The sequence below is a fragment of the Onychomys torridus genome, chromosome 13, assembly GCF_903995425.1.
Source record: "Onychomys torridus chromosome 13, mOncTor1.1, whole genome shotgun sequence".
NCBI lineage: Eukaryota > Metazoa > Chordata > Mammalia > Rodentia > Cricetidae > Onychomys > Onychomys torridus.
The window spans coordinates 3,186,831-3,213,344 of record NC_050455.1 but is presented as its reverse complement, the minus strand read 5'-3'; the positions used below and the strand labels follow the sequence as shown (position 1 = coordinate 3,213,344).

General features: G+C 45.5%; 1 protein-coding gene across 1 annotated transcript in view; it reads right to left on the bottom strand.

Moving 5' to 3' along the window:
* The window catches only part of Lama3 (laminin subunit alpha 3), a 252,313-nt gene that overhangs the window by 120,523 nt on the left and 105,276 nt on the right, over positions 1–26,514 (bottom strand). The window contains 12 exon segments of the mRNA XM_036204961.1: positions 5,078–5,231; positions 5,861–5,958; positions 8,129–8,271; positions 10,156–10,288; positions 16,957–17,113; positions 18,985–19,084; positions 19,992–20,097; positions 20,321–20,373; positions 21,139–21,238; positions 22,667–22,713; positions 24,390–24,405; positions 24,407–24,528. Coding sequence (XP_036060854.1) covers positions 5,078–5,231; positions 5,861–5,958; positions 8,129–8,271; positions 10,156–10,288; positions 16,957–17,113; positions 18,985–19,084; positions 19,992–20,097; positions 20,321–20,373; positions 21,139–21,238; positions 22,667–22,713; positions 24,390–24,405; positions 24,407–24,528 — 1,229 coding nt within the window.

The window sequence follows — 26,514 nt, the reverse complement described above, 5'->3', positions numbered from 1 at the left end:
TTAAGAAAACTGGTTATAAGAGTCAGAAATCAAAGGTGCTCTCAGGCTGTAGTGACCCACAAAACTGGAAATGTCTACTCTCTGGCCCTTTCTGGGAAAAATGTGACTTTCCCTTGTGGCAATCATGAGGCAGGAGCTTGTAGTCCAAAATCCAGCTGACACTGTGTGACTTAGAGCTTCTGTCTCGATGTCTGTATGCCCTCCATGAAATGGGAATATAACATCAGTGCCCTCCATGATATGGGGATATAACATCAGTGCCCTCCATGAAATGGGGATATAACATCAGTGCCCTCCATGATATGGGGATATTAACATCAGTGCCCTCCATGAAATGGGGATATTAACATCAGTGCCCTCCATGAAATGGGGATATAACATCAGTGCCCTCCATGAAATGGGCATATAACATCAGTGCCCTCCATGAAATGGGCATATAACATCAGTGCCCTCCATGAAATGGGCATATAACATCAGTGCCCTCCATGAAATGGGCATATAACATCAGTGCCCTCCATGAAATGGGGATATAACATCAGTGCCCTCCATGAAATGGGGATATGACATCAGTGCCCTCCATGAAATGGGCATATAACATCAGTGCCCTCCATGAAATGGGCATATAACATCAGTGCCCTCCATGAAATGGGAATATAACATCAGTGCCCTCTCAACACAGCTGAGGTTAGATGAAAACATGGAGAGTGTTTAAATCTATGTGACATACAACAGTTCTTCAGAAACATTGGTGATTCTAATCAGTGGTGGTTTTTTGTCATAATTTGTTCGTTTTGCCCAACAGAGTTTTGTGGTGTGTTGTTTGATTTATTTTTGCACTTTTATTGGTGTGTATAAAGATGCACCCTGATCACATAAGAATGGAGACTAGAGGTCAACCTTGGTATCATTCCTCAAAGGTTAACCATCTTGTTTTTGTTTGTTTGTTTTTGAGAGAGATTTCTTACTTGCCAGGAATTCACTGAGTGGGCTAGGCTGGCTGGTGAGCTCCAACAATCCACCTGTCTGTACCTACTCAGTATTGATTTTACAAGCATGTGGCACCACACTCCATTCTTTTCACATGGGTTCTGGAAGATTGAACTCAGGTCCTCATGCTTTCAAGGCAAGCACTTTAGTAACTGAGCTACCATTCCAGCCCTAGCATTTCATGTGCCTTTATCATAATATTCATACATGGTTTATTTTCCTAATGGCTGCCTGGCATCCTATAATGTAAATGAAAATTTTAAGCTAGAGAGAAGTTGCTGGGTAAAGCACCAGTTTCACAAGTGTGAAGGCCAAAGTTGGGATCCCCAGACCCCACACATGTCAGGTGGTTGTGGTGGGCTGCCTATAATTCCAGCCTGGGAAGACAGAGACAGGAGAAACCCAGAGCAGGTGGCCAGCAAGGATAACCAGACAGGCATGCCCTAGGTTTGATTGTGAGACCCTGTCTCCTTGAAGGAGGTGGGAAGTGACCTGTGGAGAATTTTGGCATCAATTTTGGGCTTCCATATGTATGCACACCCACACATGTGCCTACAAACATGTATATACACACATAACACCTGCACACACACATGAAAATCCTCTGTTGATGAGATAACATCCAGTGTTCTATAACATATGTAAGCATATACATACATGTGTACATACACATCCTTGTGCTGGTGTTTCTGTAAGATTTCTGGAAGGGGGACTATTTAAAGTGTGTGTACACATTTGATGCCTGAGCCAATCAAAGAACTCCCTCCACTCCTCAGTGTGTAACCCATCCCAACCCAAAAGCTCCAGCTCAGCCAAGCTTTTTCCTCCTCTTGGCCTTCAGCAAATGTACATGTATTATTCATTCCTCCAGGACAGTGCTTAGCCACATAACTCCTAGGGATTTTTCTGTCACTTATATAATGAAAGGCTTTGGGGGCAGGTGTATGTGTGTGTGTGTGTGTGTGTGTGTGTGTGTGTGTGTGTGTGTGTGTGTACTAGCCACCTGCTTTTGACTCAGTTACACAGGAAAGTCCACCTTGTCTGCCCTTGTAGAGAAGTCACTACCAGCTTCTCCCCAGGCATCTCCAAATGAAAGCTTGTCTGTCTCAGCTGACCACATGGCACACAGTGTGACAAGTCCTCACCATGCGACTTTTACCATGGCGCTCTTCTAAGTTCCTACTACCATCTGTCTGTGAGTCCTATGGACTGACGTCTGTTTCAAATACATTTGATGGTAAACCCAGATAAACTTTGGGAAAATGGAAATTTGATGTCTACTCTTATAGTTAGTGATTTAAAGGGGAACTTGAAAGGACCCAGAGTCACACGGCTCTGCGGCACAGAGCTTCTCTTTGCTAGTTCCACGTGTTGGGTGAAGACGTGGAAGGTTTCAAATCTGCTGCTTGTACAAAGCCAAGAAGGGTAAACTACTTACTATCTCTGGAGTCGGATGGTAATTTAAATATTTTGTCCAGCAAGTGTTACTGAAGGCCTGCCATGACCAGTTAGTGAGCATCCAATAGAAAATAAGACAGGTGAGTTCTACTCTCAGACTTTAATCAGATAATTAGGTAATTAGACAGGTACAGTTTAAGTTTCAAGTGTGGCAGATTCTCTCAGAGAGTGTCATAGAAACACGTAAGATGGAGGAGTGAGTTAGTCAGGAAGATGTGCAGGAGAAGGCTTCCCTAAGAAGAGGTGGTATAGCTGAGCATGGAGGGGAAGGATGGAGACAGACCTGGAGGGAAGAGAGGAGCATCAGGCAGAGGGAACAGCTATGGTAGAGGCCCCGACAACATGGAGTACTTTCAGGCCACATGTGATTCAGGTCCAAGAGACTGAAGGTAGACCAGGGTGGCCAAGGAACAGGGGACAAGAGATGGGGTGACACAATTGGAGGTAGGAAGGACAGTCTTAGAACACGTTAAAATGTTTGACTCTGTCCTCATTGTGTGTGTGTGTGTGTGTGTGTGTGTGTGTGTGTGTGTGTGTGTCTGTGTCTGTGTCTGTGTCTGTGTAAACAATCTCAAATGTTGGGCCTTGCCATCTATCTTGTTTGAGAAAGTGTCTCTGGCTGCTTGCAACTGTATGCACCAAGCTAGCTGGCCTGGAAGATTTGGGGTTCCCCTTCTCTCTGTCCTGTGTCACTGTAGGCCCAGGATTACATACGTGTGCTACCACATCTGTCTTTATGTGGCTTTTGAGATTTGAGCTCAGATCCTCATGTTTATGCAACAAGCACTTTATCCAATGAACTCTCTCTCCAGCCCAGCAATCAAACATTTCTGCAGATGCAGGGAAGTTAATCAGGAGGCTTCCACAGAGCTGCCATGGGGACCAGAGATGGCTCTAATTTTGGATGTTTTCTGATTTTCCAATACTTGCACATACAGAAGGAGAATTGTTAGAATTTAGATATGGAACAGTGTTACTCTATGAGCCATGCCCACTGGCATCACTGTTTGGGGAAGTTCTGGAGTCTTTACACATGGGGACCTTGCCAGAGGAAATGGATTTCTGGAGGGCAGGCCTTGAGGTTTGTAGCATGACTTACTTCCTGTCCCATCTCCGCTTCTTGATCTGCCCGAATATGAGCAAGCAGCCACAGCCACCAGCCACTCATGCTGCCAATGCATCCTTGACTTAGCAGACTACACCCTGTACCAAATTCCAGAATAAATGCTTTCTCGATTAGGCTGTTTGTGTCAAGTATTTGATCACATCAAGAAGCAAAGTAATTAATACAGGTAAATAACCGTGGGGATGAGACTAAATTTTAAATAAAAACTCTCTGGTTTCATATACAAGGCCAGCGAGTCTAGCAATAATAATACAAAAAGGATTCTTGCACAGGAAAGGAACAAGGATATCTTCAATACCTCTTCTAACTCTACAAATTTGAATTTCATCACAACAGTCTTCTGGAAATGACAAAAATAATCTATGATCCATGCTGTGCCCTAGACACAGGCGATTGTTGAGATCTTGAGGTGTACTTGATGTAGCTGAGAGACAACTTAGATATACTTATGTTTAATTAGTATAAGTTTATATATCCTTGAGGGGCTGGCCCACCTCAGCTAGACTTCCCTGTTGTCTTATCAACACACACACATATGTCTATGTTCCTGCTCACATGCTAAATACATGTACAAGTCAGCACACACATGTATGTGTGTGTACATGCAGAATGGACAGAAAGGAATGTGGTAAATTTTAGAATGGAGAAGAGAGAATATTCAGTTTTTCATCATATTTATGTTTACTTAGTACAACAAATATATTTTATAAATTAAAAATCTAACAAAATGAAATGAAGAGTCTATCTAAGAGATAATCTTAATATCTTTGGCTGTTGACTTTAAAATGTAAGGATATAGTTTATAAAAATGTGTGTACCTAAATATTTAGGAAGAATTAAGACCACAGATATTTCAACTTCGTACACTTTACCCCAAAAGAAGTGTTTTCTCAGAAGTTGAAAACAGACAATATTAACAAAAGAGTGAAAGCAGAGAGGAGGAGACTGCAGTTCAGCATCTTCATTTTGGGGTGCTGCTGTGTTCTCACTGTTGGTGTACTGTGCAATCTGTTACCAGTACACGCTTAGGTCTGCCCATGGGGCTCTGAGAACTCCAGGAAGAGACACAATGCCCCAGCATGTACTAACGTGTCCTCCCAGCCTTGAGGCAGCAGCCTTGGGTGGAGCAGTTCCAGATTCCAAGCCCTACAAATGTTACAAATTGCTTAGCCTACAGGGCAGGGCAGTGAGGACCTGCTGTGTCCTTTTAAGGTAAATACTAGAGACCTGTAAGACTGAGTCTCGTCCATTTTTTAAGGAAGACTTTGCTGTGAGTCAGGTGGGGCAGGTAAACAAAATGACCTGTGATCGTCTATGGTTGTTGCTACATCTAGAAAGTGCTCAAAGAAAACCTCAGCACAGCTCATGTGGAGGACACTTCATTCCCAGTTCAAATCAGAGCGCCCAGCACCTGGGGATCAATACCTCTGAGAAACCCTTCCGGGACTGGAGAAGAAACCATGGCTAGCATTCAGCAGACACAAATGGAGTGGAAAGCTGCCCCACCTCTCTCCCACTGAGGTCCACCATGGCTGGGTGTGCGGGAGTGGGCTGCCTCACTGCCACAGGTCTCAGCTCCCCATCCAGCAGGAAGTGTGTGGCCTCACAAGCCAGGGTACAGGAGAATCGGGTCACTGGTAAATGCTGGTAAAGCAGGCAGCTTTAAGGACAAGAGAAGACAATAGATACCACATGAACATGATACAGAATACTAGAAAGCACTGCAAGGACTCAGGCGTCATGTCACGAGGCGTCCTTGCGTCATCTCTTTAGCAACGTCTTAGTAAGTGGACATCAGAGGCATTGAGCAGTAAGTTTTCCACACAGGAAGGGAAGAAACAGAGGTCCAAGAACCTGCCCTCCATGTTAAGCTCTTTTTTTTGTTTTGTTTTGGGTTTTTTTGAGACAGGGTTTCTCTGTGTAGGCCAGGCTGGAATCGAACTCACCTGCCTCTGCCTCCCTAGTGCTGGGATTAAAGGCGTGCACCACCACCACCCGGCCCATGTTAAGCTCTTCCCCTTGCCAGATGAGTGATTCTGAATGATCTTGCAGATGTGCTGCAGCGTTCCACATGCATAGGGCAGCAGCCACTCCTAATCCAGCTGTGGCATGCAATGCGCTTTGAGATTCTTCCTCAAGTAAGGCTCAGAACAAACACTTCACAATGAAACTACCAATTGGCAGTACTGGAACCATTGGGACTGTAAGGCACACCATCATGAGCCTTTGTATTCAAGGCTCATTTGGAGAAGTCTGGTGGCCTTGAGCTGCATCCCACCACTTACTAACCTGTCCTGGGGAGCTCCTGAGCGGGCACATGGCTCTGTGACGGGCACTTGCAGGGTGAGTGCATCATAGTAGTCCCGGGGAAGCAGCACCAGGTAATCCTGGCAAATGAAGACCACAGAAAGTGTTGGTCATCATCTAGCAGGCCTCCTTGGTAATAAATGACCAAACGTGTTTGCTAAGTGAATAATAAATACCCCAGGGAAGTCCCTGGTGAACTTTGACTTCGGATCAGCTTTTTGTTCCTCACCCTGACCCACCAGAACCCACAATGCCACTCCCCACCAGTGGAGGTCAGTGCCAGTGTGTACACCTGCAATTTCTAGATCCACAGGAAACGTTACTATATCTTCTTATAAGTCCCCTCCCCCACAATGATCAAAGGAACTGAACCACATCATTAAGATTCTCTGCTGAGGGGCTGGAGACATGGCTCAGTGGTTTGGAGCACTGACTGCTCTTCCAGAGGACCCAGGTTCAATTCCCAGCACTCACATGGCAGCTTATAACTGTCTGTAACTCCAGTTCCAAGGGATCGAATACCCTCATACAGGTAAACCAATATACATGAAATAAAAATAAATAAATCATAAAAAAAAAAGATGGTCTGCTGAGATGTTGGCTGCCCTCATCACTACAGAGCACCAACTATTGACCACTGATGTGGCTTTCAGCTCCAACCCTGCTCACCGGGCTTAGTGGGAAAAGTGAGGTTTTGTGATGTTGGTATCTCAGACTGGAACAGCCTCACTGCCTTTCCTCACAAATGAAGGCACGACTATTCCACCAACCACGCCAAACGAAGCCTGCAGTAAATGCAGCTAAGCATTCAGGAAAGGGCAGTGTTCCGGGCTCTCAGACATGGCTGGCTCAGCAGTGTTCCAGTGATCTGTGGCCCCACTGCACGTGTGCAGAGGAGAGGAGACAGGATATCTGCCTCTAGTGGGAGATACATATGTGGCCCATAAGGCAGTTTCTTTCCTCAGGAAGAAATGTTTGGCAAGGGAAAAAAGTAGATTGTGACTCGGAGATTCAGTGGCCTTACTAGCTGGGTGGGTTTTAACTGTTCTAGAAGCCATTTCCCTTAGTTGGGCCCATAACTGCTATAATTCCAAAGACCAGTAAACATGAATAGCAAGTGCTCAGTGAGAACAGAATCATGAAGGGGGCATCAGCATAATGTCATTCAGCTTCTCCCATCTAGGTAGTAAGTTATAATCATATCTTCTTCCCATCCATCCAGCTTCATACCCATATTGGCATCGGAGATTTTTTTTTACTTACTTCTTTAGACATAAAGTTTCTTTGCCAAGAAGGCACAAGAAAAACAAGGCGCAAAGGATGTTGTGTAACTTCGCATTGTTTGCATTTGGAAAAGACACACAGGATAAGTTGTATCCCTGCCATTCAAGAGAACTGATGGAGGCAGGCTCAGAGCTTCACACTTCCTAATGTGCCGGAAGGACCAGCTTTATGCTTCCTGACATCAACTGTGTGCTGAAGACTTCATCTATGACCTTGCCACAGTTATAACAAGCCTGGGGTGTGGACAAAGAGGGGTGCCTCGGAGAAGCCCCTTGCAGCTCCTCTGGCTTTCCTTGGATGAGAAGCCCTTGGCCAGGTCAGCTGTAGGACTCTTGAGTGGGTCAGGATAAGACAGCAGGAAGTGCTGGGGCAGCTCTGGCTCCGGAGGCCCCCCTTCCCCTCCTACACCCCCAAATCTTACTGCTATTTATCCTCCTCATTAATTAGATCCTCCTGATTATTCTGCATGGTGGGGGCGGGGTGCATCTTTGGGTGCCTTTCTTTTTTTTTTGGTTTTTCGAGACAGGGTTCCTCTGTGTAGCTTTGAGCCTTCCCTCGAACTCACAGAGATCTGCCTGCCTCTGCCTCCCGAGTGCTGGGATTAAAGGCGTGCGCCACCACTACCCGGCATGCCTTTCTGCTTCATAACAGAAATATCAAACAAAATGTGAAAGGTGAGGGGTCACATGTTTATAAGGGCTTTGTGTTTGTTCCAATAATTTTGAGTTATAGTCCATTTACATACATATAGTTCATTTACATGTATCATTTTGTTGTCCAAGAGCAGTTGACTGGAAGGATGTAAAGCATTATTTTAAGTAAGTTTCTGTCATCATATCCTCCGATGGCAAAGATCATATAGTTTCCTTTGCAGCAGAAAAGTCTTCCTGTGGGTCACAGCATTGGACAAGGCTATCTCAGGAACAGGACATCCCACAGACCTGAGCACTCAGGACTCTAGCTTACCAGGAGGACTCCTTCCACCTGGATGCAAGTGATCCATGTCCCTGGTGTGATGGAGAATGGGTCTGCAAAGCCTTTTCCAGGGACAGTGACAAAGGCTGGCTCCTTACTCGGGGGAAAGGTAATCTCTTTGCTTTGAGAAACATCTATCAGAAAGACAAATAGCGGTTTAAGATGTTAGCAGTGGTATCTAGTCAGGCTTCAATTTCTTTAGGTTTATTAAATACATACATATACTAATATCTATATATACATACTTGACACAGAGTCAGCTCTTTAGCACTAGCTGGCCACAGAGCACACTGGTCTCAAACTGGTTATCCCCCTGCCTTTTCCCCTCAAGCTCCAGGATGACAGGTGCATACCACCACATCTGGCCAGCACTTATCTTTAGGAATGTATATTCCAGATGTATGTATATTATATGGCTTGTTGATTTCTTTTCTTGTTTGTCTATAGGAGATTGCCATTTTTAATTTTTTATTCATGAGCACACATTCACTTTGCAATTAGGAAATACCCCAGCTTTCTATTTACGTGTTTCCAGGATGTATCATGTATTTCTTCTACCAACAAACAAACATGTGGTGCCTGAGTCTGAGGGGTCTTCTGGAGAGGATGTTTGCACCGAATATTTGCATGACTCTCATTCTATAGACATTTGCAAAGGCCCACTGTGTGCCAGGCCCAGGCTGTTTGCAGTGAACACAGCATGCATGACCTAGCTCCCTGGGGACAGGAGGAGTGAGAGGCTGAGATCAGAACACAGTGAGATCGAAGTGCAGACAGTGGTTGTGGAGAGGAGAGGAGGCATGTATGCCTTGGGAATATGTAACAGAGTGCCTGATTCAGATTTAGAGGAAACTGTCTCAGAGTGCAGGAGAATAAGCCAAAATGTATTCTAGTTGTGTGGATGGACAGAGGGCAGACCTCTGACACCACCCAGGAGCAGAGGAGTCTGTGTGGATGGACAGAGGGTAGACTACTGATACCACCCAGGAATGAACAGAGGGGTCTGTTGGGCTGGAGTCTACAGACTGTCCACTTAGACAGATTGTTTTCTTCGCTCTCACGGCATGAGGCCACAAATGCTCAGGCTCCTTGCATTAAAGAGAGCCCACTAGAGCTCTCTAGTGGCTGTGAACAGCTTAGCCTCCAGCCACACATTTGGCTGACCCAACCTGGGAAAGAGCTCCATTACTTCCCTTACTTCTAACTCTGGCATGCACATGAAATAAGGATAGTTAACATCCCGATACTGAGTCAGGTTTCTATTAGCACAGCGCTCTGTCCTTCTGGGATTCCAAAAGATTTCTTGAGTTTGTTTCTGGGACTGGCTGAAGCGCTAATTCCATGGGTTTCCAGGCTCTGCCCCTGACTGCTGTGAGCTGTACCCTCTTCTGCTCAGGAAGTCCTCACCTCTGAAGGAAATCTGCAGGTGTCTGGGCCTCTCCTGGGACTTCCTACTTTCTGACCTTCATTTTAAAATTCCAATCTTCCTCCATTTCTTCTTGCTTGAAACCATGGGAGAATTAAGGGCAATAGGCCAACAGCTCCCAAATAATATCCAAAGAAGTTGGCACCCACTTCCTCATGAATGAGCTACACAGATCTGGTTTTTATCACTAACGGTCTCTTGACCTGTCAGGTTGGGGTCTAGCCAACATTTGAGCATTATTATGTTGATTTCTAAAACGACAACTGATGGCAATTTAACAACGAAAGTGAAAGAAGCACAAAGTGAAGAGAAAGCAAGAGAGCTGGCCAATCAGATGTAAGGAAGGATACAAGAGAGCCATCCAATTGGATTTTGTCATGGGCTTAATGTTGTTTCAGGATGGTAGACTTTGTGAAAACCAAAGAATGCTTATATTGATCCTTTCTCAATTGAAAAGAGGTGAAGTCAGGGTTAGAGGCTCATGCCTGTCCATCCAGCACTGGAAGGAAGAGCCACTCTGGGCTGCATCATGAGACTTTGTCTCTAAAAACAAAAACACAGGTACAGTAAAGAGGCTTGAACTTGTACCTACCTGACTGTGCCCAGGACGGATAAACAATGATGCGGCCGGATACTTCTTCAGTTCCAGGGTTGACGTATCTCAGAATAATGTGGAACAAGGAGAGATTTGACTTCCTCACAGTCAATCTCATCCTCACTTCATTCTGAAAAGCACCCCCAAAACCCATGAAATGTAGAAGAGAATGCCAGCAAACCAGGGGCTTCATTTAAGTTTCCCTATTACATGTGCAAGGCACACACACATGCATATACATACACACTCAATAAGTACCAAGTAATAGGTAGAAATAGGCAGGCCTAACAAGAAAGCAAAGTCACTTACAGTTCCAATTGCAGTGGATTGCATTCCCTCAGCAACTAGGGTTCTCTTCTGACCTTTTTTTGTGATCAGGCAGACAGAATGGAGTATTAGATTGACTAGCTTAAGAGAGTCACAGGGTAACAACCACTGGCTGGGAAAATCAAAGGCAGAAGAAAGAGAAGGAAGGAAAGGGTGTCACTTCACACCACCTCTCATAAAGACCTTGCAAGCCCCACTTCACACCACCACTCATAAAGAGACTGTTGTAAGCCCCACTTCACACCATCACTCATAAAGAGGTCCTGTAAGCCCCACTTCACACCATCACTCATAAAGAGACCCTGAAAGCCCCACTTCACACCATCACTCATAAAGAGACCCTGAAAGCCCCACTTCACACCACCACTCATAAAGAAGCTCCTGTAAGCCCCACTTCACACCACCACTCATAAAGAGGCTGTTGTAAGCCCCACTTCACACCATCACTCATAAAGAGACCCTGGAAGCCCCATTTCACACCATCACTCATAAAGAGGCCCTGAAAGCCCCACTTCACACCACCACTCATAAAGAAGCTCCTGTAAGCCCCACTTCACACCACCACTCATAAAGAGGTCCTGCAAGCCCCACTTCATACCACCACTCATAAAGAGACTGTTGTAAGCCCCACTTCACACCATCACTCATAAAGAGACCCTGGAAGCCCCACTTCACACTATCACTCATAAAGAGGTCCTGCAAGCCCCACTTCACACCACCACTCATAAAGAAGCTCCTGTAATCCCTGCTTCACATGCCTAACTCCATATCTAAATGGCTGCAGACAGTAACAGTGGGAACAAAGATGAAGGACCCCTAACAAATTTGTGGTAAAAACCTAGATGTAACTAAATATGCCTGTTTTGCCTGAGAATGTTTTATCTCAAGTTTTTATCAATAAACAGCTTTTGAACTTGAGGAGAGGTCTTGTGTATTCCCAAGCTCTGGGGTCACACAACACTCTGTAAGAATTAATAACACAAATAAATTATCATTTATTTATTAAGATTCATTTGTTGTATGTGGATAAGCATTTTGCACTGGGGTCAAAAGAGGGTGTCGGATCCCTTGGCTGGGGCTGGGGCTGGTTGTTAGCCATCCCTCCAGCCCCAAGAACAAGTTATTTTTATTCAGAACCACAAACCATGTGTCCAGATCCAGCTGTGCTCCAAGGGAAGTTCACAAAGTGTTGGAATTTTCTGTTAACCCCTCTCCAGCTAGTTTGGTTTCACTGGAGAGGACATGTGTTGAGTGAGATACAAGGACAGCAAAGGCTAAATTCCAGGTGATCACCAGCTCTGACACAGGAGTGTGAACTGTGCCCATGTGGGAATTCCCACAAGCCCTAAGAGTTTGGTTGAATTCATTTTAAGTTGTAATACTGATTGGGAAATAAATGCACAAGGACGCATTCAAAGAGTAAAGAAAATGGTCACGGAAGGGATACCACAGGTCTCTGACCCAAAGACTGCTCCCAAAGAGTGCTGTGGATATTGCTCTATGTAAATAAAGTTCTGATTGGCCAGTGGCCAGGCAGGAAGTATAGGTGGGACAAGAGAGAAGAGAATTCTGGAAAGTAGAAGGCTGGGGAGACACCGCCAGCCACTGCCACGAGAAGCAACATGTAAAGACACTGGTAAGCCGCAAGCCATGTGGCAAAGTATAGATTAACAGAAATGGGTTAATTTCAGATAGAAATAGTAGATAACAAGAAGCCTGCCACAGCCATACAGTTTGTAAACAATGTAAGTTTCTGTGTGCTTTTTTGGTTGGGTCTGAGCGACTGTGGGACTAGCGGGTAAGAGAGATTTGTCCTGACTGGGCCAGGCAGGAAAACTCTAACTACAAATGGTGCCCAAAGTGGGGCAAGAGTTTCCACCTAAAACCTGAGAAAAAAGATTCTAAGACAGAGCTAAAAAACAGCTTCCTAATTGTCTCTCTCAAGTTAGCTGCAGCCTGCCGGTTTGAGCTACTACGGCGGGTTCCTGGCGTGTGCATCTGACCTGTAGTATGGCGGGAATGGGGAGTCTACAAGCGGCACTTTACTCTGCTGCGTGGTAGATTTAGCCTTTGCTAGTTAAAAAAAAAAAAAGTTTCTGGGTTATGCACTGCTTTGATAGAACTGCTTCTGATAGTTGATGGTACACATGGCTCCAGACCCAGAGCTGGCGGTAAACTGTACCACCACCATGTTGAGAAGCTGAGGTGGGCGGAGCCAGCAGCCACAGTGGTGTTTCAATCTTACAAAGATGGATATTACACAGAGAATCTGGTTTATGTTGTCTTTGGGATTTTTAACTGCAGAAAAAAATTTGATCATAAAAGCTGTTGAGTTAAACAAATATGTAAACTTTAAAGGTACCTTGACTTCAAAATTTGGATATAAGGATATGTTGCTTTGGAAAAGAGTCTCTGCTTTTGTTTCCACAGAAAACCAGAGGCTGTGGATTTGTTCCAGACTAAGATATATCAGGTTTGATCAGCCAAGACCACCTGAAAGGTCTCCGATGACACCATGGCCCAGATGATCTGACATCCAGAATGGTTTCAAGGCAACTGGCTCAGAGGTTCACCCTAATGGACTACTCTATAGTCCTAAAATTTTCTTTGTATCCCCATGAGATACAGCGCCCCCCTCCAGCAGGAAGTATTAAGAGAAACTACGTCCAATTTCCCAAAATTATCAAGCTGGCTGTGGAGATGGAATTGGTTCACTCCTTCTCTAAACCCAGACATATTGCTAAAAGAAAAGGTTAAGAGATTTTTATGTCCCAAATCAAAAGAGCCCTCTGGTGTGGAACAGAAAAAAACCAATATTTTTCTTTAAAGCAGGTTGATTATAAATGAGATCTCTTTCTAAAGAAGAAAGGGGAATATGATATAGATATAATAGGATGAAAAGGTAGATTAGGGAACATACTTCTAAAGAGCAACAACTTGTTTAAAATGTTTTACATTAGTATAGATTTTAGTCTATTGATACAAACTTAAAGTTAATTTTGTTATACTGTATATATATTTCTACTCTCGTTTGAGATATTATGTTTATGCAACTCATTTAGATTGTAATGGATAATTAAGAAATACAGATCAATTAGTCTTCTATGATAGTCAAACTTATAGTCATGTTAAGTTTTCTAGGTATACATAGATATATTTCAGATAGACAGGTAATCTTCAAACATTTCAAAGGTCTACAGAATATGGCATTTAAAATATTTTTAAAATTTAGACTTTCTGGACAGTGAGACATGTCTGCTCCTGGCAGCACCGATTTACTTCAGAGAGGAGGATGGGCACTGAAGACACTTCATATGGAGTTTATCTTCACCTTGGCAAAAATAGCCATTTGAGCAAGAAACTGTTCTTGCCTGGACTGCTTGATCACCTGGACATGCAGGACCCATAGAAAGGTGACCACTGAACTTTGCTTTCAAAATGGTCCTTCAGGTTCCTGCTTCACAGAGGAAACTGCCAGACATTCTACAGGACACTGAGAGAAGTGACCGAGAGACTCTAGCCCTGTGGGCTGAAGACAAATGCCCAACTTTACAAAGGAACATTAGGTGACTGTCCAGGCTGCCAGCTGTCTCTATCTACCCTGCAAGACTCCCAAAAGTTGCTTGCATACTTCTCCCGGTTCTCAGGTAATATTATATCCTTCTGAGGTCTTTGATGTGGTTGAAGACTAGATAGTTATAATTTCCTCAGTTATGATAAAAGATACGTTAGATATAAAACCAGACTCATAAATATAAGATAGATAGGATATCTTCTTTAATATTGTAACTGTAATTCTTGCTTGATAATTGTTTTGTTATATGTATTTGTACTATGTAAAAGTTAAAACCTTCCTTAAAAAAAAAAGAAAAGGGGAAGTGCTGTGGATATTGCTCTATGTAAATAAAGTTCTGATTGGCCAGTGGCCAGGCAGGAAGTATAGGTGGGACAAGAGAGAAGAGAATTCTGGGAAGTAGAAGGCTGGGGAGACACCGCCAGCCACTGCCATGAGAAGCAACATGTAAAGACACTGGTAAGCCGCAAGCCATGTGGCAAAGTATAGACTAACAGAAATGGGTTAATTTCAGATAGAAATAGCAGATAACAAGAAGCCTGCCACAGCCATACAGTTTGTAAACAATGTAAGTTTCTATGTGCTTTTTTGGTTGGGTCTGAGCGACTGTGGGACTAGCGGGTAAGAGAGATTTGTCCTGACTGGGCCAGGCAGGAAAACTCTAACTACAAAAGAGTGTTGTTAGAAATGGATTTCTTTGGGTCAACCAAATAAATATTCTGTCCCACCTCAAACACCTGTGAGGACACCTAGCCCGGGCTGTGTCAGCCACTTCCTGTCAGGACTTGATAGAATCCACCATGCTTTTGTGAATAACGAAGATGTCCACAAGAGAAATAGAACTGGGGACCAAGGCAGTTCAGAGCTCGTGGAGAATGTAGTTTGGTTTTCAGCACCCACGTCCTATGGCTCACAGCCTCCCACAACTCCAGATGCCGAGGATCTCACACTCTCCTCTGGACTCTGCAGGCATCTGCACTGGCATGTGTGCACACTCCCCCAGTGTACACTTACATGTGTGCATACTCCCCCAGTGTACACTTACATGTGTGCATACTCCCCCAGTGCACCTGCACTCACATGTGTGCATACTCCCCCAGTGTACACTTACATGTGTGCATACTCCCCCAGTGTACACTTACATGTGTGCATACTCCCCCAGTGCACCTGCACTCACGTGTGCATACTCCCCCAGTGCACCTGCACTCACATGTGTGCATACTCCCCCAGTGTACCTGCACTCACATGTGTGCATACTCCCCCAGTGTACCTGCACTTACATGTGTGCATACTCCCCTAGTGTAAACTCACATGTGTGCATACTCCCCCAGTGTACACTTACATGTGTGCATACCCTCCCAGTGTACACTTACATGTGTGCATACCCTCCCAGTGTAAACTCACATGTGTGCATACTCCCCCAGTGCACCTGCACTCACATGTGTGCACACCCCCGTGTACCCGCACTCACATGTGTGCACATACCCAGTGTACCCACACTCACATGTGTGACACACCCCAGTGTACCTGCACTCATATGTGTGCACACCCCCGTGTACCTGTACTCACATGTGTGCACACCCCCGTGTACCTGCACTCACATGTGTACACACCCCCAGGGTACCCGCATTCACATGTGTGCACACCCCCAGTGTACCCGCACTCACATGTGTGCACACCCCCAGTGTACCCACACTCACTTGTGTGTACATCCCCGTGTACCTGTACTCACTTGTGTGCATACCCCCAGTGTGTCTGCACTCACGTGTGCCTACCCCCCAGTGTACACTCACATGTGTGCACACACCCTGTGTACACATAATTTAAAGTAGAATGAATCATTTTTAAAAGCCTAATGTGGTGATGCACGCCTTTAATCCAAGCACTTAGGAGCTGGGGCAGGGGGAGCTCTATGAATTGAAGGTCAGTCTGATCTGCATAGTGAGTCCCAGGTTAACCAGGGCTACACAGTGCGACCCCGTGTCAGAAAGAAATTGAATTGGTGTGGGTGCAAGAAAGGGGGAAACGTGGGGTGTCTTACAGTCCTGTCTGTCTTCAGTCACGGAGAGTTGGCCAGGAAAAATCATTAGGGTCAACAGGAGCTCCAGGAGAGCTGTGGACTGGCCTAGGTTCTCTATGGGCTGACCTGACCTGACCATGGCCCTCAGTCCTTCTCTTCCTCTGATTTTATCTATCTAGAAGCAGCTTGAGGAGACCAGCCTCGAAGAGAAGTTCAATGACTGGACATGTTTGGCTATAATATTGTATAAGTGCTCCAGATAAACAAATAGTGTACACATCTCTTACTCTACCATGAAGGCAAGATGGATGGGTATGGCAGAGAAGAGAGGAGGGAAGGAGAAAGGGAAGACAAGCTGGTCAATGCCAAGCGCATCATTCACCATCATCCCCACTCAGGGAGTTTGAAAAGCGACACCAAGCAGAGAGTTACCACAGCTGGTATTATGGCATCTAGGAAGCCAGTGTAGGCCAGCCTGAGCCACACCGCAGGACTGTCAGATGGAGGGGGAGAATCTCCCAAAATGGCATTAAAGAAAAATACCCTCTATGTTTTAATATAATCTAATACCATTTAAAAAATTTCCCTCTATCTATGAAAAGCCTCCAGAGACAAATACTTTCTTTATTTCTTCATTTTTCTGATTTAGTGGCCAAATTATAGTAGCAATAAACTGTGAGATCCAAGTATATGCTTATTAATTAAATCTTTCCCTGTCCTAAAGCCCAAGCCTAGCCTTCAAGCCAACCCTGGCCAGTACTTTGGAGAGAATGGATCCTGGAATAGTCTCGGGGCAGTGTAGCTTTTAGGCCTGTGAGAGTGTTGTGGGCATATACATGGGTCCCCTGCAGTGAGCTGTGGCCCTCTGGCTACATACCTGTACCGAGGTCATCAGGGCATATCCTCTCCAGCTAAACTCAGGGAATACCATGGGATCAAATCCAAACCGCAAGTCTCTTCCATTAGGTCCAGCACCATCTTCAACCTCATGCTTCATGTGGTGCAAATCCGGGAAATAGTAGTTATTTTCAGGCCTTCATAAACCACAAGTAAATGTGGACATTAGAAGTTAGGTGTGCCGGTAATCTGATGTCCTTCCTAATAGACACTGCTGAGGGATGCTGCCAGCTGACTAAGCCCATTATTTAAGAACAGAGGGAACTTGTCCCCACTGCTGCTCTAAATGATTCTTTTATTCAGGGAAACGCTGGCACAGAGCACACTCAACACCCGCTCATTTCAAGCACTACATTGAGGAAGTCATTTAGCCCAAGCCATGAGGTCCTCACCATACCCTCAGCTGTGTTCTAATGGATGCCAACAGTGAAAATCAAATATCTGACTTACTATTTGCTCACTCATTCAGCCCTTCACACATCCACATTCACATATTTTACAGCATCAGTAACTATGTGCCAGGCACTGTTCTAAGGATCATAATATAATGCCTTATATATTAAACATACATAATTTTATGTATTATTCTTAAGTGGTTTTGTGTGTGCGTGTTTGTGTGTGTGCACAGATGAGGAGCACTTGTGGAGGTCCAAGGACAGCTTGCTGGGTTGGGTCTCTCCTTCTGCTGTGTGGGTCCTGATGATTGAACTCGGGTGGCCGGGCTTGGCAACAGGTGCCTTTCTCCGCTGAGCCATCTGTAGTTAACAGGTGGGCTCCTTTGACAAGTCCAATTGTGGCAGTCACAAAGAACACTCAGAAACACCCTGTGCTATGTGGCCTCCACACTCAAACCACTCGAGTTCTTCAAATCAATATACATGCCAATCTGATAAGAGAGGTAAGAAGCTAACAACACTTAGCAGATTTAAAGACAGAAAGATCCGTCAATCGATGGGAAGAAAAGCCATGTGCCTGTACTGTGAGCACTGAGCAATGCTTGCACCCCTCAGAGGATTTACAGCAATCCAGGAGGAGGGTCTGTTTCAGCATCTTAGCAATTCATCCAGGAATCCATGCTAAAGAATTAATGCAAACATGTCTAAAACAGAGAGCAACATGACTGAACCAAGATTATAAATTAAATAAATTATAAAATATTCTATAGGCATTAATATTTTGAGTACGTTTTAATTTTATAAGAAATGCTTATGAGACATACAATTGGAAACTTTGATTTTAAAATTTGCATGAAAAACGTCATTGGTTTCTGACTGAGAAAGAGCACAGCCAGGTGGCCCTGACTTTTAGAATCCAAGTGTTGGAGACACTGAGGGACAGTCACAGCCAACAGCACTCAGAACTACTCCAAAGAATGCTTTAGTTAATCTGTTGATGAAGCAGCTGGAGTAGGTGTGTGAGATTTTGAAAACTTTGCCTTTCTTGGAGTTTCAGCATATAATTGAAAGCCAGAGTTTGGATTTCAATTTCTCTTCCTTCCACTGAGGAAAAACTTACAGTAGGATTATCACCCCGAGACACCCACCCCAGGTCTTCGCCTTCCTGCTCTTGTTCTCAGCACTTCTTTCCAGCTGCTTCTGCTTCAAGACTTTCCCCACCGCCTTATTCTAATCACCTGACTTCACTCCCTCACTCAAGGGAGACAAACAGGAGCTGGATGTCATTGCTCCAGAAACCTGGGCCTCTGTCTGGCACCTCCATGCTGTGGCTTGTAGAGAGGCTTCAGCTTCCAGCAGCACACCTGTTTGCTCAAGCCTGGGGACTTCAGGGTGCAGGCTTCGGGGCTTACCCCACAGAACTGGCTTCTATGGGCATCCCAATCTCCTATTCTAATTAGCACATAGTCACATGTCCAGGCTCTAGTTATAGCAACAGCTTCATCTGTTCCTGAGGATTGCTTCTCTCTTCTCTTCCCCAGGATCAGCACAGACAGGAAACTGTGAGGTGGCTTCAGTAACTTGAGAGTTAAAGAAACTTCCCCAAGACTCACCTCTGGCACTCTTTCCCCACAACATGCTCTCGGCACTGGCATTTTCCTGAGGGACCACTACACATGGTGGTGAGTGATCCACCAATGTCACACTGACACCCTACAAGTCAAGAAACAGCTGGGTTATGGCCAGATGTGTTCCTCCCTGTGAGAAGACTGCTCTGATATTCTCTGCACTGATGGCTGCTTTCTTTCTTCTGCCATACCTTATATCAGGCAGGGATGTCCCAAACAAAAATGGCCTGTCCCCTCCTCAAAGGTCTACCTCTAATTTCAAGATGTGTGACTATAGGCCAGCAAGTGGGTACTGTTGCCCAATGGAAGGTGAGCCCAGGAGTTAAACATGGTTAAGTAGCCTGGGGAGAGGGATCAGTGAATGAAATGCTTCCCACACAGACATGGAAAGGAAGAAGGATCAGTGGATGAAGTGTTTCCCACAGACATGGAAAGAGTAATGGTACTAAGGGTGCAGAGACAGGAGGATCCATGGGACCTGTTGATCAGGGATAGTCAAACTAGCAAGCTCCAGATTCAGTAGAGACCCTGGCTTAAAAACTAAGGTGGCGGTAAGTGAGGGGGTGCCTGACATGGACCTCTGGCCTCCATACACAGAGGCACACACATCCATGAACGTGAACACAGTAATAATGTTCATGAGGAAGACCATGTGGAAGTCTGGAGCAGCCTCACAGACTAGCCACTTCTAGAATTTCATGATTCAATACAACTCCATATCTAAGTATCTAGCTTTCTAGATAATAGAACTATAGCTTCCAGGTGACTAACTCTTGGTGTTAGCTAATATTAGCATGGGCCCTCCATCCCACGTATTCATTTTGGAGTTGATCCTCCAGTGTTCTGCAAGTATCAACTGAACTCCTGGCCGAGTGCTCAAGAAGAGTGTCTTAGCGCCATCCCTGAACGTCAGCACAGCTGGTCAAGGCAGAATCTGGCAGCCTGTGTCCTTTAGCACTCCACCTTGCTCAAGCCCTGCTGCATGCATTTACCTTGACAGCCAAAGTAATTGCTCTTCTCCAAAGCAAAGTATCCGTCTTCGCAGGCGTCACAGGCATCACCAGTCACATGAGCTTTGCAGCTGCAGACGCCATCTCCCTGGAGAGTAAATGAGCCAGGTGGCAATGTTTGAGTCGTAGGACTTACTAACCTCAAGGTGGAGAACAGGCTCAGCATACAATAGGAAGCAGTGGAGCCAGGACTGGAAAAGGATGCCCGTGGCCAGGATGACTAGTGAGGGGCTGGTACTCTCCTCCAGGAATCCCACAGTCAACCACAGCAGCATCCTCCAGCCATCACATGACAAACTGGCCCCTGTTACCTGCCCACACTCTCCAATTCCACTCACTGTCCCTGCCTCATGGCACTGGCATTCTGTGAAGACAAAAGACAGTGTTTATGAACCAGGAGTTTCACAAGAACAGTTCCTTGCCCTAGGGACATCACATGCCTACAATATAACTTGCATGGTTGGCCTTTCCTGTGGACCTAAGCAATATCCAGCCTGCACTGCTGGACTCTAAAAATGGGACTGCTTTCTGAGGTTAGTTAGGTTGGTTAGATAGGTCAACCAATAGGATCCATCTAGAGAAATGGCTGGCTTATGGCTACTCCAGCTTAGTGTTTATAAAGGTTTCCAGTGCCAAGGTCATTAATGATGTATCTCTATAAAAATACACACTACCCTAAGATAGCTACTTCACTTAGACATTTTATTTAAGTCTAAGTTAAGTTAAATTAAAATAAAAATGTATTTATTTTAGTTATTTAATTTATTTATTAAACTTGGTACCCTGGCCTCCTTAATGATGAAGATGCAGTAAGGACATGCCATTGCTATAACATGTGCATAGATAAGACAGAAAGAGTGGTCTATAAAAACAAAGAGTGGACAGGCATTTATCAAGTGGCTGCCTTGGCAAATAACAAAATTCATCTGGAAACAGTATCGATAAATCTTTGTGTGGAAATGACAGAAGTTCTGCCCCGAATGGAGGTGGGGGACACCAAGCATCATGCAGCATGTTGAACCAATCAAACTGCTTTAACAGAGGGCTCTCTTGTCAATGCGGGTACCGAGGAGACAGAAATAAAGAGGTAACAGCATGACAGGACAGGGCGGTGTAGCAGACAGCTCACCTGAGCATCCACTGGGGTTTTCTTTGGCCAGATTCCAATATAAAGGTTTGCAGACACTACACGTAGGACTTGCAACATGGAGCTTGCACTGGCAATAACCCTTGAGATGAAAACCAGACTGACATTTGGCATCTCAAAATTAAGACCTGTTTCAAACGTGTATTTTTGAGCAAAGCTTTGTCACCAAAATTAAGTTTGACCATGAAAGATAGGTCAAGGGGTTCACTAAAGCACAGCATTGCTTTACAGAGTCTTCTGAAGTTAGACAACAACAAAAGGTTTGTTTTTATTTGATACATTTGAGTGTTTTACCTGCATGTACGTATGTTCACTATGTGTGCCTAGTGCCCAGGGAGGCCAGAAGTAGGCACCTGACCTCCTAAAACTGGAGTTCAGGAGGGCTGATGTCACCCGTGGGTGCTGGGAATTAACCCCTCTGCAAAGCAGTGAAAGCTCTTAACTACGGAGCCGTCTCTCCAGCCCCTGACCTTCTTAGTACACACTTACATTTTACATGAATAACCAACAAATGTGATTAAAAGCAGTCAGAAAATACATAGAAGGAAAATCTGAAGATCTCTCTTGTTTAAAACATTGTAATGTCTGAGAAAACGGTTCAGTCACTTAAAATGTTTTCCTTGTAGGTGTGAGGGCCCAAGTTTGATCCCCAGAACCCACATTTAAAAAGCCAGACATGATGGGCAAGTAGTTCCGGTGCTGAGACGTGAAGACAGGCAGATCTTTGTGACTCACTGGCCAGAAGCTTAGCCTACCTGGTAAACTGTGAGCCAGTGAGAGACCTGTCTCAAAGATGGTGGCTGATCCCTGAGGAATGACATCTGAGGTTGCCCTCTAACCCCCAAATACACACATGTGTACACGTACCAATACCTAATATGCGTACATACACATGCATGTGTGTGCACACACAAATCATGCCAGTATCTGCTAATGCTGTTACACTATAGACTATAAATGTATTGAAAAACTGAGTGTCTCACAGGGAGACTGATGCCCTGAGTACTTTTATGAGATGTCAAATTCCTGTGTGGCCTCAGTGTCATCAAACCCCACAGTAGGAACAGCAGGACCTCCTGCCTCTTGTCCTCCAGGGTCTGCTATCCCTTCCTAGCTTGTGAGGCCACGAAGAGGAGAGAAGTCCTAAGGGTCCTAGGAAACTGTTCAAAGCATCACAGTATGTGCTTGGAATAAAACAGGCTGTGTGATGGTTTGGGGAGTGGCCAGCTTTATGTCACAAGTTCTCGGCCAATGATTGAGCCTGGATGGCTCTTCATGATGGTAACACCCTCACAGAAACCTCCAGGAAGAGCTAACTCTGGGACTCTAGGATACAAAATCTAAATAAACCTTATTCTTTCGTTCAAAAAAATATAAACCTCACAAACTACATACGTATCTTGAAAAAGAACCATGGCCTCTTTAAGCAATCTGGACCTGTGCCTTATGTTAATTTCGGGAAGTTTCCACATGGTTAGTCTTGACCTTTGACAGAGATCCCCCTACTTACCAAGCTGGAGTCAACGGTCCCAGCTGGGTCACAAATACTGCTGGATCCTGTATAGGATTTAGAAATGTTACAAATGTCTGGCTGATGGTTTTGATACTTCAAAAAACTTTAATTTTGCATTTTTTAAACGTGCACCTACATTTATGTTTTCATAGCTGAGTGAATCACACTAAGGCACACCTGGTGGGCTCTAGGAGACTTATCTGCAATGATCTGTCACTCAACAACTCTGCCCTGCCTGGGAATACACCTGCCTCTCTTTGTTTAATGTTTCCTAGACCTTATTTTAATGTATATTTTAACTTATTTTTGAAAATTAGATGCAGTATTTTGAGCATAGTCTTTCCTCTCCCTCAACTCCTCCCAGGTGCCTCCTACTTCCCCACAAAATGTACTTTTTAATGGGTGGTTAGAACAACTGAAATGTACTTTTTAATGGGTGGTTAGAACAACTGAAATTTTAGCATCTTTAGAATTGTCCAGATGAGGGCGATATTGCATTTCTTTTTTAATATTAATTTTTTTTTTTTCTAATTGTGTGGCAAAAGAAGTTACAGAATTCCTAAGTTCATTTTGTAACTGGGAGATAATTATCGTTAGCCCCTGTCCCCAAGCACTGCTGTTCTTGGTGACATCAGCTGGTGTCCTTCCCACCTTTGCCTGCAGAGGCTGTAGCAAAGGCTCAGCTTCACACTGACAGCAGGTGCTTAAGCCTGCTTCTCAGGCTAGGTTTTGTCACTGGAACATATCCATAACAGGACCATCTGTCCTTACAAATGGCCCCTTAGCTTTTTACCTTCCTTTCTTCTTTGTTACATTTGCCTCAGTTTCTCATGAGGTCCCCCCTTCCCCTCACTCTCTGATCCATGTTTCACTAGCAGCCCCACACCCCATTTTCTCTCCTTTTGTTTTCCATACTGACCATGGCCAGCCCAGGGCTCCTCCAGGATGGCCAGGGTCACTCTCCAGTGCCGGCACAGTCATGGCTACTGGGCCTCTGCCACAGCACTTACAGGCCCGAGGCCTTCTGGGGACAAGCAGTTTCTACCCTCGGGAAAATCTGGTCTGCAGAATGTTGGTTGGGAAAGTTCTGGAAAACGTTGTGTGCTCTACCTAGTTCCACCCAGCTCTGGGGGCTAACCCTCAGTGGCACAGGAGCAGGAGGGTACCCGCAAAACCACATTCTCCTGATGGACAGTCAGTACAGGAGACCTCTGCAATCCCCAGGAGCTAGGGTACACCCTGGGGCTGCCCACACAAAGGAGTTTGGGGAAATTTGGGCAGCTCATGTGTGTTGGGGGAAGGAGAGGACACAGCACTCAGCCCACAGCAAAGATCCTGCACAGCTCCCACATCAGCACTGACGCCACTAGGAGAGTAAGCTTGACTGACACTGTGGCGTGGCCGGGGGCGGAGGGGCGCCAAACCAAAGGGCAGACTCCATTGGGCCACCTTCACCATGCTGACGCAGAAAAGTGATGCATGAAGCAAGAAACTCAGATATTTTATGAATGGGGATTTAAGTTGTTCTCATTAGGCACTAACCGTCTCTGAGGTTGAGTATGCGATGGATGTGCATTCAGTGAGGCTGGCCAGGGGCAAACTGACCAAATATCTAGGGTGGCTAGAGTCAATTTGGAGAAGACTGGTCAATCTCTCAGAGAGGCTGGCTACGCCCACTCAGATGAGAATCATGCCTCCAACACACTGCTAGCTTCCTTACCTCGGCAGTAGGGGAAAGTCATAGGCTCCCGAGAGACACCTGTCACACTGCCTTCCTGTCACTCCAGGCAGGCACTCACACTGGCCAGTCACCGGGTCACAGGGTACTGGATAGGATCCAATAGTCGAGCACTGGCAAGCTGTGAGAAATAGCTTGATCAGACAACACAGGGCAGTGTCCTGGATGGAACCCCTCACAGAGGGTCAAAAACAAATTCAAGTTCCAGTTTCACGCCATTGATTGAACTAAGCCTCAGTTTTCCCTCCCTTAAATGGACCTAATACTGGCATCTACTTGCTAAGGATTAAAGAATCCTTGACAGATGAATAATGTTCCTGCCATAGGCAAAGAGCCTTTGAGGGGTGAGACTGAGACCATGCTGTCCGCTTTCATTCCCAGCAGGGTGTGGGCCTGTATGGGGCCTTGCTCTGACAGGGCTTTTTAGCATGGATGACAGTGACTAGCAAGTGTTTGTTCTGCTGTTACTGTAGTCATAAACTCACCAAGGGGCTGGAATGAGGCTGGTCTCCTCATTCACAAATGACCTGGGAATCTGGCAGGCCGGAGAGTGTGTTACCACACATCCCTCCTACCTATATCCACCACGCAGCAGACTGCGATAGGCGTTCCACTGTACTTAATGTAGCATGGCTAGGTGTTGTGTTGCAGGAAACTATAAAAATACACATTCCCAATCTCGACTAGTTCCAGAAAGGGAATTAGAGAATTAATGACACAGTGTGAAGAGTCCTGCCCCACACAGAGCTATGTATGAGAAACTTGCCTAATGCCCCTTGACCAACTGTTGGTGGGCACCCCAACAAGGACACAGATATCTTGTTGCTGTCTCTACCAGGGCTCCTTCCTGGCCCTGTGGCCCCAACAAGCCTATCTGTCTGTCTGTCCAGGGCTCCTTCCCAGCCCTGTGATCCCACCAAGCCTGTCTGTTTGTCTGTCCAGAACTCTTTCCCAGCTCTGTGGCCCCACTAAACCTCTGTCTCTCCAGGACTCCTTCCTGGCCCTGTGGCCCCAAAGAGCCTGTCTATCTGTCTAGGGCTCCTTCCTTGCCCTGTGGCTCCAAAAAGCCTGTCTATCTGTCTAGGGCTCCTTTTTAGCCTGTGGCCCCAAAGAGCCTGTCTATCTGTCTAGGGTTCCTTCCTGGACCTGTGGTCCTACCAAGCCTCTGTTTGTAGATTAAGTTCCTGCCTCGTGTAGATTCTGAGGAGATGTTCTTGGCCTCTGTGACTGCTGTTTATGAGTCAGCCAGGTCAGGCCGTGGTGGCCAGATGTTTGAACAAACACCAGTATCAATGTTGCTAAAATGTGTTTTTCATATGAGATAAACAATCAAATCAGTAGACTTGCTAGACAGAGTATACATGCCTATAATCTCAAAACTCTGGGAGACAGAGGCAGGAGAATTCCTGCAAGTTTCAGGTCAGCCTGGGCTATACAGTGAGTTCTGGGCTAGCCTGATCCTATTATATCCCTTCTGTCTCACATACACAGACACACTCGTACACATACACACACACACACACACACACACACAGAGAGAGAGAGAGAGAGAGAGAGAGAGAGAGAGAGAGAGAAAGAGAGACAGACAGACAGACATTGTGTGTGTGTATGCCACCCACTCCACCAAAATCCCCTAGAGGAAAGACTGAGCACTTCCTTAAGAAATGAAAGGCACTCCTCCAGACATGTCTTCTGATCTTAGCGGGAGTGGGGTGGGGTGGGGGTGTGCATCAGCTTTGCTCCACTCTGCCAGCCTACACTGTGGATTTTAGACCTTCCAGCACCCACTGCCCAGAGCCAACTCCTAACAGTAAACCTCTCTGCACACACCCATGCCGGGTTGTAGGCGAAGCCTGGCCAGTTCAGACTTGCTCTTCTACTTCTGCCTTAGGGGAGTGAGTACAAACAGAAAAGAGAGCATAAAAGTGTCAGGGCAGCTGCCTGGCACACAGGGTGCCCCTCTACTGCATATGGGTGGCACAGACACTGGCCCTTAGGGCCATAGAAGCTGCCCCAGGACATGTGGCCACACACTGGAGGTGAACATGAAGACTTGACCTTAGAGACACGTGCTATTTTAAATGGTGAGTCACCCCATCTGCCACGG